The sequence below is a fragment of the Malaya genurostris genome, chromosome 3, assembly GCF_030247185.1.
Source record: "Malaya genurostris strain Urasoe2022 chromosome 3, Malgen_1.1, whole genome shotgun sequence".
Classification (NCBI taxonomy): Eukaryota; Metazoa; Arthropoda; class Insecta; order Diptera; family Culicidae; genus Malaya; species Malaya genurostris.
In genome coordinates, this window is record NC_080572.1 from 293891039 (window position 1) to 293908395 (window position 17357).

General features: G+C 34.5%; 1 protein-coding gene across 3 annotated transcripts in view; it reads right to left on the reverse strand.

The window, feature by feature from the left end:
* Nucleotides 1-236: 236 nt before the first annotated feature.
* Nucleotides 237-17357, reverse strand: part of LOC131438776 (RNA-binding protein Musashi homolog Rbp6) — a 1824137-nt gene continuing 1807016 nt past the window's right edge. For all 3 annotated transcript variants that reach the window (XM_058609032.1, XM_058609031.1, XM_058609030.1), the window contains 3 exons: nt 13271-13336; nt 12958-13196; nt 237-3317 (listed from right to left, as the gene is read on the reverse strand). In XM_058609032.1, coding sequence (XP_058465015.1) covers nt 3276-3317; nt 12958-13196; nt 13271-13336 — 347 coding nt within the window. In that variant the 3' untranslated portion in view covers nt 237-3275. The remainder of the gene's footprint in view (nt 3318-12957; nt 13197-13270; nt 13337-17357) is intronic.

Genomic DNA, 17357 nt, shown 5'->3' on the forward strand with positions numbered 1-17357 from the left:
TTCAAAATGGCGGACGAGTTCGTGTTGTTACACAAAAAGGGTAAATCTAATCCGGACCGAGAAAAGGGCATTCGTTCACTGCGGTTGGGAATTTCGGGTCAGAAAACGCTCTCAACTCAGCCCCAAAAGGAGATTTCTTTTCTACGTGAACGAAAAGTGTTGGAATTGAATGGAAGCGGAAAACAGAAGCATATTGAACCGAAAACAGTTGGAATGGAAAAAAGAAGAAAACTCAGTTTTTCTTGATGTGTGTTAATTAATTATTATTCTCCTCTTTTGTTTTCCAGTTGTTATTCTCTCTGCCGTATGGGTTTTATCCTGCAGCAGAAGGATGCACTGTTGTCGATAGCAGTTCCAATTTGTGGTTCGATCCTTTGCAGTATTATTTATCGTATTTGCCTCCGTAATAATTAATAATAATTCACAATAATAAACTGGGTATGTTTGTCACTTTTCTTTCATTTTTTTTCTTCAAATACGATTTTCCCAGTTGTGTAAGTGATCTTTTGTTTCCCTTGTTGTATAACTTGTGTGTATGCAAGTGAAAACATCTTTTTCTTTACTCTTATTTTCTTTTTACGAAAATTTGGGCTGCAGTTTACTAAAATTCTAGATTCAAATTCTTGTTTCCTTTCGTCTTCTTTTGTGTGAGAAACAACGTTCCTGTCTTTCTTTGCTGGTTCAGTTTGTTGGATTTTTGTGTGAGTGTGTGTGTTTTTTTTTGTGTTTGTGAATCTGTGCCACCTTCACGTACAATTTTGCTTAAGGTTCACATTCGTTTTAATTGAAATAATTTTCCTCACATAAATCTGTCACTGCACATTTAAATTGTGTTGTTTTGCGCTCTCATAATTTTGTTGTTGTTGTTCATTTTCCCTCGAGTGTTTGTTCACGAGTTCTTTTGAATGATAAAAATTAATTTATAATAATTTTATTATCATAGTATTTGTTTTAAATATTTGTATTATTTTATTTATTTAATTTAAATTTCAATATAATTTATATTTAACTAAGTTTTTTGTTTTTTTTCTTTCTTTGAATTACGCTTTTATTTAATTCATATATTTCATGTATTTATAATAATTTACATTCTCATTTGAATTTAACTCCCCCTCACGCTCGGATAGTTTTTCACCTTCCAGTGTAAAAAATATCCAAAGTTCATAACTTCTCCTCGCGTCCCGGTCAAATTCTGTTCCACTCTCCGACTACTACTTCTTCTTCTTCTTCTGTATGGTGATAAATGTAAATCTTGCCTCACATTGCCTCATTTTTTTTTGGTTTACTTACTGTCTTACTTTTAGTAACAATTATTATTGCATTTTTCCGCTTTCTTTCGCTTATATTTTTATCGTACACAAAATCTCTTCTCCCATTTGCCGGTGATTTCTGCTGTTTGTTTTGGGTTGTTTGTTTACTATTATCATTTTTTTCTGTTATTCTAAGTTCGGAGAGTAATTAACTGTTGTTGTTTTTTTTTCTTCTTCTGGTGCGGAGCTCCAAACAAAAATCGACTAATCATAAGTAAACGAGAAGCACTGCCACTGTTAAATAAGGGCTGCGCAGTTTTGCTTCCCTTTTGTTTCCGCTCTAGTTTAGCTGCAACAGGATTAATTCAGTAGAGTATCGTACATTTATTTCTGCTTGCAATCGAAAGAAAGGTAGGAATAAGTGCTAAAAACGATCGCTTGTTTGCGTAAAAAGTTAGCTTCCGTTTCGTTTCCTGTCTGTCCATATTAATAAATATATATACCTATGACCACTAGCTTTGACTTTCAATCTTTTTTTTTTCTTCATCGTTTTCGCATTCTTTGCGTATCCCTTCACAATTGTTTTTAATTCTGTTAAAAAGTAAAAATATCATATTTCAATAGAATGCTTGCTTGCAGCAATAGAAAAAACAGAAACGTAATAAGTTTGGTTTAATTATTGTATATGTGTGTGTGTGTGTGGGTTTGTGAGTGGGCTGCACTTCCACTCATTGTATTTTTTTTTGCCTTATGTTTTGCTTAAACATTTTCTGTAAGTTCTTAGTTGTCACTTAATATTAGAGAATTCGGTTTTCCATCCGCTTTGCTTACAGTGTAGTCAATAATTTGTTTATTTAATGTTAAAAATTAAGTAAATATAAAGAGCATAACAAATATTACTTTTCCGAAACAAGTTTCCACATTTTAAGTTTTTCAATAGCTTAAACAATGATGCACTTTCTTTGTGTTGTGTTTCTTCTGGTTGTTGTTGTCGGTTTTGTTTGCTTAAAAATATGCGTGTGTCTGTGTGTTTGTTAGTATATTTGATAGAATATTTTTTTTGTTTTTCTTCTGATAGCATTATTATCTCTTGTGAATGTGGTAGTTGGATGTTCTACGCGGGCTACTGGTTGTTTTTCGATTCATTTCTTTGTGTGATCGTGATTTTGTGTCTTTTTTTTTGTCTCTATACTTATTGATGTTGTTTTTTTTTAGTTGGTAATAATATTCGACGAACGCTCTTTTGCCGCCCAGCCAGCCTGCTGCGATGGACAACAGCAAAAACATTCGCCCGCATGCACACTTTACAAAATCACCCGCACTTTGCTAGCGCCCGGACCCAACGGCCTGATCGCCGTTCGCCGTGTTTTACTCCAATTATTATTTTTTTTGTTCATCTTTTTGTCATACAAACATGGTGGGAAATTGTTTTCCACCAACGACTTTTTATCTCGCTGGTGAAATTATTGCTAACAAAAACGAAACACCCTGTGTGCAAATTGGCTGACAATTATCGTCGCCCAAAAAAGTTACATAACCTACGATACAGTGCAATAATTATTTTGACACATGCTCGGACCAGCATGCGATCCACGCAGAGAGTGTTTGTGTGTTTCACCCCCTGCTGGGAATCTGTTGGAGGCTGTTGCTTGTCGGTTGCAAAACGATCTCTTTTTCTAATTCATGTCGCGTGTCTGTTCGCGTATGGGTACGTGTACGTGTACGTTTGTTTGTGTGTGTTTCTACTTTTTGTTGGCCCAAATTTGTTCTGTCCGATGGTTGCTTTCATTTTTCACTTGGTCTTTGCTGCTGCTGTTGCTATTTCGGCTGCTGTTGCGTGTAATTCTTGTTTCTTTTTTTTGTTTAGTTTTGGCTGACTGGTGGTTGAATTTTGGCTTAATCGTCGGTTGAATGTTTGGGTATAGCTCTGTTACTGCCTGTGCTGAACATGCCTGGGACAAATGGAAATCACACCCCGTTCCAAAATAATAGCGAAGATGGTGATCATATATTGCTTAGTTTATTTCAATGGTAGCCGTTGGTGAACGCTGCTGGAATTAGTTGTCCCTACAAACGGAGAGAGATGGAAAAAAATTGAGAACATGAATATGTGCATCAGGATTTTCTGCTAACAACAGTTGGTAGTGATGTGTTCTAGTGATAAATGTGAGATTTGCTTCAGGCGCTTTTATTTTGTGGGCTTATTTAGTTTAAAGAAGTTTATAGCCAAAGCTCTCAAACACGTCTTGTTTTAGTTTTATAGTGAAAAAAGAATCGAAAGCAAATTGTTCATAATTATTTTTAAATTCGATGGGAGACGCACACCGGAAAATTCTTCAATCTACTTTTGAAAAAAGCAGATAAACGAAAATGTAAAGATCTGAAGACAAATGACGATCTGCACAGCCTACCGAGCTTCCGTTTTAACGCCTACTATGTGATGTACATTAAAAAGTTACACTTGGTGAACAAACCTCCGCTTTCACCTCTGAGTAGAGTTGACAATTTCATAAATAAATTCCAAAAAACTGCACTTAAACAACTTCAAGAAACGATAATGATAATCGATTGAAGCGATAAAGACGATAAGAACAACATAAGTGATAAGATAAGAAAATGGTAATAACGATAAAAATTTCAACGATTAAAAAACCGGCAAAAACGATAAAAACGTAATCGATGTAATTGATAAAAACGATATAATTTATAAAACGATGATAATGATAAGACAGACAAGAACGATAAGAATGATTAGATCGATAAAAACAATTAAACGTAAGAATGGAGAGCAATAAGAAAAATAAGAACGATAAGAACTATAAGAACGATAAGAACGATAAGAACGATAAGAACGATAAGAACGATAAGAACGATAAGAACGATAAGAACGATAAGAACGATAAGAACGATAAGAACGATAAAAACGATAGAAACGATAAATCGATAAAAACGATAAGAGCGATAAGAACGATAAAAACAATAAGAACGATAAGAGTTCAAGTTTGTATATATCGACTGACTTGGAGTTTTATCAAAAGAAGTGCGGCTTTATCAGTCAAATGGAAATAGGCAAACGATTTATTTATAAATTGCCCTGACTGCGAAATCTGCACTTCTTCCGATAAAACGAAGACAGCGGTAAGAGCGATGAGAACGATAAGAACGATAAGAACAATAAAAACTTTAATAACGATAAGAACTTTAATAACGATAAACTCAAAAAATGATTAAAGGGATGAAAACTTTAAAAACGTAAAATCGAAAAGACACGATAAAAATAGCACAAGAGATAAAACAATGGAAACGATATAATCGATATAACCGATAATGTCGTTATAATCAATAAAATTGTATAATTGATACAGACTTGAAACTGTAAAAACATTATATCCGATAACAAAAACTTTATAAACGATATAATAAAATGAACACAAACGATATAATCGATTCAGTCGATCAAGACGAATTGATAATAAGAATGATATTCGATAAAAAGGATCATCGATAAAAACGATTACCAATTATCGGTAAATACAGGTATCGTTCTAATCGTTGTAATCGCTTAAAACGATTCAAACGATATGTGTAACACGGTAACGGTAAACACGCTAACAGCGAAAGAACGATAAAAAACTATAGTAACGATAAACTCGACAAAAAACCATTTAATCGTTGAAAAGATATATCGATTTAGTCTGTATAACCACTAAAATCGATGAAATCGTAATTGTATCGATTCAAACGATAATCGCTAAGCGATTAAAGCGATGGTTGATAATATTGAATTTACTGAAACGATAAAACAATAAAACGATAAAACTATTAATCAATAAATCGATGAATTTTTAAACGATAAAACGATAATGACAATTAGATAGAAATTATTATCTATAGAATCGATTAAATCAATATAAACGATATTTACGCTATAAACGGTATAAACAATATAAACGATATGAACTATACAAACAATATAAACGATATAAACAATATAAACGATTAAAACGATTTAAACGATTTAAACGATTAAAACGATAAAACGATAGAATGATAAATAGATAACAACGATAAAACGATAAAACGATAAAACAAAGAAACGATAAAACGATAAAACGATAAAACGATAAAACGATAAAACGATAAAACGATAAAACGATAAAACGATAAAACGATAAAACGATAAAACGATAAAACGTTAAAACGATAAAACGATAAAACGATAAAACGATAAAACTATAAAACGATAAAACGATAAAACGATAAAACAATAAAACGATAAAACGATAAAACGATAAAACGATAAAACGACAAAACGATAAAACGATAAAACGATAAAACGATAAAACGATAAACCGATAAACCGATAAAACGATAAAACGATAAAACGATAAAACGATAAAACGATAAAACGATAAAACGATAAAACGATAAAACGATAAAACGATAAAACGATAAAACGATAAACCGATAAAACGATAAAACGATAAAACGATAAAACGATAAAACGATAAAACGATAAAACGATAAAACGATAAAACGATAAAACGATAAAACGATAAAACGATAAAACGATAAAACGATAAAACGATAAAACGATAAAACGATAAAACGATAAAACGATAAAACGATAAAACGATAAAACGATAAAACGATAAAACGATAAAACGATAAAACGATAAAACGATAAAACGATAAAACGATAAAACGATAAAACGATAAAACGATAAAACGATAAAACGATAAAACGATAAAACGATAAAACGATAAAACGATAAAACGATAAAACGATAAAACGATAAAACGATAAAACGATAAAACGATAAAACGATAAAACGATAAAACGATAAAACGATAAAACGATAAAACGATAAAACGATAAAACGATAAAACGATAAAACGATAAAACGATAAAACGATAAAACGATAAAACGATAAAACGATAAAACGATAAAACGATTAAACGATTAAACGCATAAACGATAAAATGATAAAACGATAAAACAATACGATAAAACGATTACAAAGGATAGTAAAAATGCGATAGAAATGATCATCGATAAATTGAATAAGTCTATAAAAGCGACGTAAACAATTAAAACGATATAAACGGTATAAACTTTATAAACGATATAAACGATATATACGATATAACCGATATAAACGATATAAGCGATATAAACGATATAAACGATATAAATTATATAAACTATATGACCGATATAAACGATATAAACGATATAAACGGTATAAACGGTATGAACGGTATAAAGGATATAAACGGTATAAACGGTATAAACGGTATAAACGATATAAACGATATAAATGATATAAACGATATAAACGATTTAAACGAATAAAAATAAATGTCCAAAGCTCTCCGGTTTTATTGTTTTATCTCAGAAATACCTAAAACGTTGAGATAATATTAATAACTAAACTGATACTTTAAAAAAATTCGATTCGATTTATTTTAAAAACATTTTTTTCTAGATTAGACAAGCTCTTGACGTTTTGCGCATTTCTAAGACATGTGGCATCAAAAAAATAAATTTAGATTTTGGAAATCGCAAAATTTCAAAAGTTTAAAATCAAGTTTTTTCATAAAAATTTTCTTTTTAGACTACGCCTGATCTGGGCGCTTCATGCATTTCTAAGACATTTGGACTAAGAAAATTTCTTCAGTTCTGCGGTTGTTTTCTGCACGGATTTCCGATATTATTCGGTCTCAAATTCTCTGAATCTCAAAGTCGTTTTTACTAGAACATTTTTATTTAGATATACCGTACCTCAACGTTTCATGCATTTGTTAGACATTTGGCATAGATAAACTTTCAATTTCAGAAGTCTCCAAATTTTTCTCAAAATTTATTGATTGATAGTACACCAGATCTGGCCGTTTCAAACATTTCTTGGATATTTGGTATAAAAACAAAATTTCTTTAGTTTTGCGGTTTTTTTACGTGGATTTCCGAAGTTGCGCGACTTTTCTACGCGGTACGTATTCCCCGTGTAAAAAAACGACCTCAGAGTAATGGTAATTGATAAAAACGACAGCCTATAATCGATCAAAACGATGAGCAATGAAATTAATGTAGAGATGGAAACGATGAAATCGCTTAATAACGATTAAAACGATAGGAGCGATAGAAACGATGAAAACAATAACAACGATAAATGCGATAACAACGATGAAAATGATAAAAACGATTAAACGATGAAAACGATTAAAACGATTAAAACGATTAAAACGATTAAAACGATTAAAACGATTAAAACGATTAAAACGATTAAAACGATTATAACGATTAAAACGATTAAAACGATTAAAACGATTAAAACGATTAAAACGATTGAAACGATTAAAACGATTAAAACGATTAAAACGATTAAAACGATTAAAACGATTAAAACGATTAAAACGATTAAAACGATTAAAACGATTAAAACGATTAAAACGATTAAAACGATTAAAACGATTAAAACGATTAAAACGATTAAAACGATTAAAACGATTAAAACGATTAAAACGATTAAAACGATTAAAACGATTAAAACGATTAAAACGATTAAAACGATTAAAACGATTAAAACGATTAAAACGATTAAAACGATTAAAACGATTAAAACGATTAAAACGATTAAAACGATTAAAACGATTAAAACGATTAAAACGATTAAAACGATTAAAACGATTAAAACGATTAAAACGATTAAAACGATTAAAACGATTAAAACGATTAAAACGATTAAAACGATTAAAACGATTAAAACGATTAAAACGATTAAAACGATTAAAACGATTAAAACGATTAAAACGATTAAAACGATTAAAACGATTAAAACGATTAAAACGATTAAAACGATTAAAACGATTAAAACGATTAAAACGATTAAAACGATTTAAACGATTAAAACGATTAAAACGATTAAAACGATTAAAACGATTAAAACGATTAACACGATTAAAACGATTAAAACGATTAAAACGATTAAAACGATTAAAACGATTAAAACGATTAAAACGATTAAAACGATTGAAACGATTAAAACGATTAAAACGATTAAAACGATTAAAACGATTAAAACGATTAAAACGATTAAAACGATTAAAACGATTAAAACGATTAAAACGATTAAAACGATTAAAACGATTAAAACGATTAAAACGATTAAAACGATTAAAACGATTAAAACGATTAAAACGATTAAAACGATTAAAACGATTAAAACGATAAAAACGATTAAAACGATTAAAACGATTAAAACGATTAAAACGATAAAAACGATTAAAACGATTAAAACGATTAAAACGATTAAAGCGAATAAAACGATTAAAACGATTAAAACGATTAAAACGATTAAAACGATTAAAACGATTAAAACGATTAAAACGATTAAAACGATTAAAACGATTAAAACGATTAAAACGATTAAAACGATTAAAACGATTAAAACGATTAAAACGATTAAAACGATTAAAACGATTAAAACGATTAAAACGATTAAAACGATTAAAACGATTAAAACGATTAAAACGATTAAAACGATTAAAACGATTAAAACGATTAAAACGATTGAAACGATTAAAACGATTAAAACGATTAAAACGATTAAAACGATTAAAACGATTAAAACGATTAAAACGATTAAAACGATTAAAACGATTAAAACGATTAAAACGATTGAAACGATTGAAACGATTAAAACGATTAAAACGATTAAAACGATTAAAACGATTAAAACGATTAAAACGATTAAAACGATTAAAACGATTAAAACGATTAAAACGATTAAAACGATTCAAACGATTAAAACGATTAAAACGATTAAAACGAATAAAACGATTAAAACGATTAAAACGATTAAAACGATTAAAACGATTAAAACGATTGAAACGATTAAAACGATTGAAACGATTAAAACGATTAAAACGATTAAAACGATTAAAACGATTAAAACGATTAAAACGATTAAAACGATTAAAACGATTAAAACGATTAAAACGATTAAAACGATTAAAACGATTAAAACGATTAAAACGATTAAAACGATTAAAACGATTAAAACGATTAAAACGATTAAAACGATTAAAACGATTAAAACGATTAAAACGATTAAAACGATTAAAACGATTAAAACGATTAAAACGATTAAAACGATTCAAACGATTAAAACGATTAAAACGAATAAAACGATCGAAGCGATAGGAACGATGAAAACAATAACAACGATAAATATGATATCATCGATAACTACGATAAAAACGATCGAAACGATCAAAACGATCAGAACGATAAAAACGATTTAAACGATAAAAACGTTGAAGGAGATGAACACTGCTGAAAAACTGCTCGAGGGACGATGAAAATCTTCATGAAAACGATTTCAAAAACTGCTCGAAAACGGAACGGTGAACCAGAGGTTTAATGAGCAGCTCGAAAGAAATGAGAAACGACTAAAAAACTGTTCGAAAATTGATTTTCAACACTGAAACAATGCTACATGGCACTGTTATGCACTGATGAGCCTAAGACAAACACTGAAATACATCTATTTCACTGTAACCTTTCAAATGTCAAGTAAAATAAAGTAAAAATAAACAAAACGAGAATGGATGTTGTTTTTCTGCGCAATAGTTTAGGCTTATGGCGCCAAAGTAATAATTGAATTCAACTTCACACCATGTCGAATATTTGCCTATTCTATTTCCCGACATAGAATTCACCTTTCCTTGCCGAAGTAGAAAAAGTTGAAATAAATGGTGATTTTTGCTGGTATCTTTTTGACAATACTGTTTTTGACAGAACACGCGTTAATCGTGTATTGTGTCATTGTCAAGTTTGGTCTATAATTTAATCATGAATGGGCGCTGGCAAAGTTGGAGGAAGATCGACTTTTTTTATCGAAAAATTGTGTTCAGCGACGAGGCTGTATCGAAGGAGGAGTGTATCGAAAAGTAGTTAGCAACATTGATTATTGAATAAAAAAGCGAAAAAAAACATATTTTGACATCAGTTTTCGATATATTGTAGAAAAATTACATTTTTATGCATTTCACTGATTATATTGAAGAAAATCCTAGTTTCTGTGAAACGCTCGCACGTTGGACTTGACATTCCTCATTAAATTCTGCACAGTTACTTTTGTGATTTTCCTGGTGGCAGCTGTCCAGTTTTTTTTTAACTCCTGCATGTTTTGGGACACGGAACCTTCCTTCCGAAAGTGCCGCTTGACAATTGCCCAATACCTTTCAATTGGCCGAAGATCCGGGCAGTTCGGTAGGTTGATGTCCTTTTCCACGAATTGCACATTATTTTTTGACAACCACTGTAAAACGGAGTTGGCGTAGTGGGCTGAAGCCAAATCCGGCCAGAAGAGAGAAGGCGCCTTATGCTTTCTGTACAGTGGCAGCATTCTCTTCTTCAAATATTCTTCCTCGTACACCTTGGCGTTAATTGTGCCCTTCGTGAAGAAAATCGACGACCGCAAACCACAGGTACAAATTGCTTGCCAGACCAACACCTTCTGCCCAAACTTTTCCATCGCCACCGTGGTGTCAGCGTCGTCCAGGTCCTGGTACACCGATTTCGTTTAGTATTGCGGTCCGGGCAGCGCTCGAGAGTCTTCCTTGGCGTAGGTTTCGTCGTCGATCAGGATGCATCCGTCTTTATTCTGTAGAATCCGGTTATACAGTTTTCGCGCTCTTGTTTTGGCCTGAACTTGCTGTACCAGGGACTTTTTCGGCACTTTCTGTTTCTTGTACGTTTTCAGGGAGTTTCAAAGTTTGATCCGTTGAATCATCCCGATGCTGGTGTTGAACTGCTTGGCCAAATCCCGCGTCGACGCCGATGGGTTTTTCCTGATGTACTCAACCACTTTTAAGTCCCGGCCGGGCTGGCTGGAACCCGTTTTCTTACCGGATCGAGGCAAATCCTTCATGGAAAGGGTCTTACCGAACTTCTCGATAATATTTTCGATAATGGTGCATTATCACCCGTTTTGCAATTTCGTTGCACGTGACACCACTTTCTGAGCACCAAGTGTGCAGAATTTTCTTTCGCGTTTCCGTATCAATTCGACTCATCATTGAAACGATAAACCGTACCGAAACCAATCGATTGCGCAGCTGTTATTGACATGTAAACAAACATGTCACCGCAAAACACGCTGCAAAAATCTAAGCCATTTCAGAGTAATAACTGTTTGAATGTTGCTAACTACTTATCGATACACTCCTTATTTCTGGTTCAATGGATATGTCAACAAGCAAAACTGCCGCATCTGGAGTGGAGATCAGCCAGAAGTATTGCATGAGCTACCAATTTATGTTACTGTTTGGTGTGGATTATGGGCCGGTGGCATCATCGGACCGTACTTCTTCAAAGACGATGATTGACGATTTTTTTTGTCCAAAATGCAAGAATTGGACATGTCTGACATGTCTGATTTCAACAAGACGATGCAACATCCCACACGGCACGCGAAACAATAACCAAATTGAGAGCCGCCTTTGGTGAAGAGTTTATGTCACGTTTTGAACCGGTCAATTGGCCGCCTAGATCGTGTGATTTAACACCTGTGGACAATTTGTTTGTTCATGTCTATAAGAATGAACCAGCAACGATTGACGCACTGGAAGCCAATATTAACCCCTTTACGCTTAAGGGAAATATGTTTCCCATCTATAAAAATCGTTATAGATTCATCAATTACGTATGACGTATAGAAAATAGAACACATAATAAATGTGTTATGTGCAACGTCCACAAGTACATGAAATCGTTTCGTAGAATGCCATAACTAACTATTTATTTTACTATACTGATAATTGATCAATAAATTAAATTACGATATTATAAACCCAACTATTCTTTTATTTATTTCTAAGAATCATAGGGAAAAATATTTCTCATGAAATTATAGGGAACTTATGCACCCTGCTATGTTTTTCTAGTGATATTCTTTTGATTTACACCCCCAATAGGTAAAATATTGTCTTGTACTGACATATTTCGTCCTGCACATCTTATAGTCGTGTAAGGGTTAAAGCAATAATTCGTGGACCTTGCGCAAGGGCCATCTAAAGCGGATCCACGGGCAACATTTGCATGAAATCATTTTCAAAAATGAAATTATGTCGATCGTTATTTTGATTCCAATAAAAATTTCATCGATTTTCGCAAATTTGTTGTGTGTATTTTGAAAATCAAATTCTATACCTCTTAAAAATCACTCTTTTAACTTAACTATTGTAAGATGAAGCATGGATGGCATTGTAGTTCCAGCTCTTTAATATTAAAATAATAATCAAACGCTCAGAGTGGTGGGCTTATTCTCCTTTCCCTAATTGATTTTCATAGTCTTCTCATGATAAGGTCTCCAGGAGGGGCCAGGCTCGGAATATATGGTGAATGCACCAATTATTACGATAGCACTTTTCTCGTGGTTTTGGAGGCTTCAGATGTCCTCAAATTTGTTTCCTAATGATGTATGAACCGATTTTAATAAACATAAACTTCCGTTGTTTTTCCTTTGCATTTCCAAACAAGAACTACGAAAAGTTCTTAAAGTTATGGAAAGTTATGGAAAGAGTTTTTTTCTAATTCAACACTAATGGGAAATTACCACAAAAGCAACTATAGTGCGTGTGTGTGATGCATGATCTGTTCTGGTGGGTAGACAAAAAACGACGTCGGAATCCACTTACCGGGCTGTAGTTCAGGGGCGCACGGCTTACTGCGATCGCGGGGAATCCGGATGGCTGTGGGCTAGTAGCCTGAACGTATCCTACGCTGTCCGCCGCGCTCGAGCTGTACATGTCGATCGTCGGTCCGGGCGAGTTGGTGTTGGTGAAGCCGGCGGTCCGCGCGGTTGTCGTGTGCGGCGATGCCGGTGTACCGTAGCCTTGCGCCGCTGCTGCCGCTGCCGCCTGATAGTTGTTCATCACTGCAGACAAACAAAAACAAAATGGGTGCTTAGTAGGCTTAGGCCACTGACAACGCCAGTGCAGAGAAACTCACCTGATAGAGCCTGTGTTAGCAGTGGGGTGTTATTGTTTGGTGTCAACTGTCCATTTGTGATGTCCACTGAAATGATGCAAGCAAAAAGAGAAGAAAGAAGAAAACAAAAAGATACTTATCAGGTCAGTAGTTCCACACAATTCCACAACTCGCTAACATATAATTAAGATAAAAAGCTCGTAAGAAAGTTTGAAGAAAAATGTATGTTTTTGTGTGACAAACCATCGAATCATCGAAGTCATTATCTTTTGGCAAATGTTTTCTTTAGCGTTCGTTTTGCTGAAGTAAAATGATACCTAGCTTCGGTAGCAAGAATTCTTTTTCGTGTCCTTAAATCTAGTATATAAATCGCTTCATACAAATTGATCAGCAAATTTTCCTCATTTTCTCAACTTTATTCGTTTTTGCTTGGGTGTTTTTGCTACAGTTCCGATAGGACTAACTAGACAGCTATCATTGACGACTATTGCTAACGAGTTACCTGTTATTGGAAAGTAAAACTCATTCCTACATAAAGTATATTAAAAAAAAAGAGAAAACAAACGAGACTATCCCACCATTCCCTCGTATTTACAACCACCCCGAACGCTTCCGGCTCGGTTCGTTCGTTCGTTCGTTCGTTCCCGACTAATCGCCGGATGTGCCCCATTAATTCCCATTAGTCCATCGCACGTGTGTGCAGCCACACTCTCATACGCGCTTTCCGGTTTGGTCAGTCAACAGGGGGGGACAAGCGGAAGCATTAAAAGTCTTGAAAAGTTTATCTCCCAACGGGAACTCCCGGAATGGGAAAGTATTCCGTAATACGCGTGATCAGAAGTACAACAACAAAAAAAAAAGAAAGAGACAGGGAGACAGCAATTGCAAATAAAAACAGATTCCTGGCGCCGGTAAACTTTCGCCTCCCAATCTGCGCCTCGCCTATGGCCTCCTCCGAGCACTCGAACTGGAAATTTCTTCTGGAGCAATTCTAGAAGGAAGAAAACTTTCTGCCCTCGTCGCCGCCGCCGTCGCCATCGCTGTAACTTTCACCGGAAATATTCGCCGGTTTGAAAAAGCCACCGGCACAAAGGAAATTGTTTTAATACATTTAATGTAACGTGATATTTTGTCGTGGAACGAGGTGGTTCCTTCCGTGCCTGGGAACCTGATAGGGATGGTACGGAGGTGGGAGGTCACCGTGAAACAAGTAACTTTTCGGCTTTAGTGTTGTTATTTTTTTTGTTGGTTTTTGTCTATTCCGAACCGTAGGTAAGTTCTGTCAAGTAGATAAGTGTCTCGTTCGGTGTCAAGGGCGATTTAGAATAACTTTCGTTCGTTCGGGTGTTTGCGATTAAAAGCTAGTGTTGGACGATGAGTAAGTTGTTGAATGCATACATGTTTCTTTTTATTGTTTTGCTTGTTCAGCGAACCTGGTCGGAATTCAAAAGGGAAACAAAATCTTTGTAGTTACTTTTTTTAAAAAGCATTCTTAGATTACTAATGGACACTTGAAAAGATGATTCCGCTTTATAAATAGAGTCCAGTCTACGTATTACGAATTATTAAGAAAAGCTCTCTTGTATGTAAATGCGAATGAAAAAGTATGTAATATTTAAATAGATTTAATGGCAATCTTCTGCTAGTAATCAGTTACTGCCTAATTATACTATTATAAAAATATATAAAAATACTTTTTTGTATCAACAAGCAGAAGAAAATAGTAATATTTTAAGTACATATTTGTTCTCCCTTTTCAAAATGAAGCCTTCGTTTAGTTATTATTTTATCATTATTTTGACAGATTTGACATCGAACAGTAATCAAGGTGCGGGACCTTTTCTTGGTGATTGTCGAACTCACAGGAGTGTACGAACGATTTGGAAAAAGGAAAACGATTTGAAACTCATCGATGTACAATCGATGAAATCGAAAGCAGCATTGTTCTTTTGTCTGTTCTGAAGAATGCTGGAAGACCTTTTTGAAGTCACAACGTTGAGTTTTCCGTCAGACTGTTTAGTTTCACTTACAAAGATTAAAACCGAATCCCAAAAAAAAACGCGTTTAGATTTACTTTATGATTGAACTGCTATGACCTTTTAATTTGAGCGTCTTTTGAAGTTAAATGGAGTAATTCTTCTAGGATAAGGGATTTTCCGAGCGAAAACAAAACTAACATCGCATTCTGTAACGATAGATTTACGTACAAGTAAATTTAATTTAGTTTTGTCTGTAGTTTACATTTGTTTGACGAATGAATAAATAAATAAATTTGATTTAAGGAGTTTATCGATAAGTAGTTAGCAACATTCAAACAGTTGTTACTCTGAAATGGCTTAATTTTTTGCAGCGTGTTTTGCGGTGACATGTTTGTCTACATGTCAATAATAGCTGCGCAATCGATTGGTTTCGGTACGGTTGATCGTTACAATTATGAGTCGAATTGATCCGGAAACGCGAAAGAAAATTCTGCACACTTGGTGCTCAGAAAGTGGTGTCACGTGCAACGAAATTGCAAAACGGGTGAAAATGCACCAGTGTCAAAAATATTATCGAGAAGTTCGGTAAGACCCTTTCCATGAAGGATTTGCCCCGATCCGGTAGGAAAACGGGTCCCAGCCAGCCCGGCCGGGACTTGAAAGTGGTTGAGTACATCAGGAAAAACCCATCGGCTTCGACGCGGGTTTTGGCCAAGCAGTTCAACACCAGCATCGGGATGATTCAACGGATCAAAGTTCGGAACTCCCTGAAAACGTACAAGAAACAGAAAGTGCCGAAAAAGTCCCTGGTACAGCAAGTTCAGGCCAAAACAAGAGCGCGAAAACTGTATAACCGGATTCTACAGAATAAAGACGGATGCATTCTGATCGACGACGAAACCTACGCCAAGGAAGACTCTCGAGCGCTGCCCGGACCGCAATATTATACGAAATCGGTGTACCAGAACCTGGACGACGCTGACACCACGGTGGCGATGGAAACATTTGGGCAGAAGGTGTTGGTCTGGCAAGCAATTTGTACCTGTGGTTTGCGGTCGTCGATTTTCTTCACGAAGGGCATAATTAACGCCAATGTGTACGAGGAAGAATGTTTGAAGAAGAGAATGCTGCCACTGTACAAAAGCATAAGGCTTCTCTTCTCTTCTGGCCGGATTTGGCTTCAGCCGTTCTACAGTGGTTGTTAAAAAATAATGTACAATTCGTGGAAAAGGACATCAACCCATCGCACTGCCCGGATCTTCGGCCAATTGAAAGGTATTGGGCAATTGTCAAGCGGCACTTTCGGAAGGAAGGTACAGTGTCCCAAAACATGCAGGAGTTCAAAAAAAAACTGGACAGCTGCCACCAGGAAAGTCACAAAAGTAACTGTGCAGAATTTAATGAAGAATGTCACGTCCAAAGTGCGAGCGTTTCACAGAAACTAGGATTTTCTTCAATATAATCAGTGAAATGCATGAAAATGTTATTTTTCTACAATATATCGAAAACTGATGACAAAACATGTTTTTTTTTCGCTTTTTTATTCAATAATCAATGTTGCTAACTACTTTTCGATAAACTCCTTAAAATCGCGATTTTGATGAGTGCACCGCTAATTTAAAGTTTCACAATCCAGTTTGTCGGTTTGTTTCACTGATTTGGCCTAGGAAAAATTCACAGTGTTAGTGGGATTGTAAAGGGTGATTTTTTAAGAGCTTGAGAACTTTTTTAAACAATAAAACGCATAAAATTTGCATAATCTCATCGGTTCTTTATTTTAAACGTTAGATTGGTACATGACATTTACTTTTTGAAGATAATTTCATTTAAATGTTGACCGCGGCTGCGTCTTAGGTGGTCCATTCGGAAAGTCCAATTTTGGGCAACTTTTTCGAGCATTTCGGCCGGAATAGCCCGAATTTCTTCGGAAATGTTGTCTTCCAAAGCTGGAATAGTTACTGGCTTATTTCTGTAGACTTTAGACTTGACGTAGCCCCACAAAAAATAGTCTAAAGGCGTCAAATCGCATGATCTTGGTGGCCAACTTACCGGTCCATTTCTTGAGATGAATTGTTCTCCGAAGTTTTCCCTCAAAATGGCCATAGAATCGCGAGCTGTGTGGCATGTAG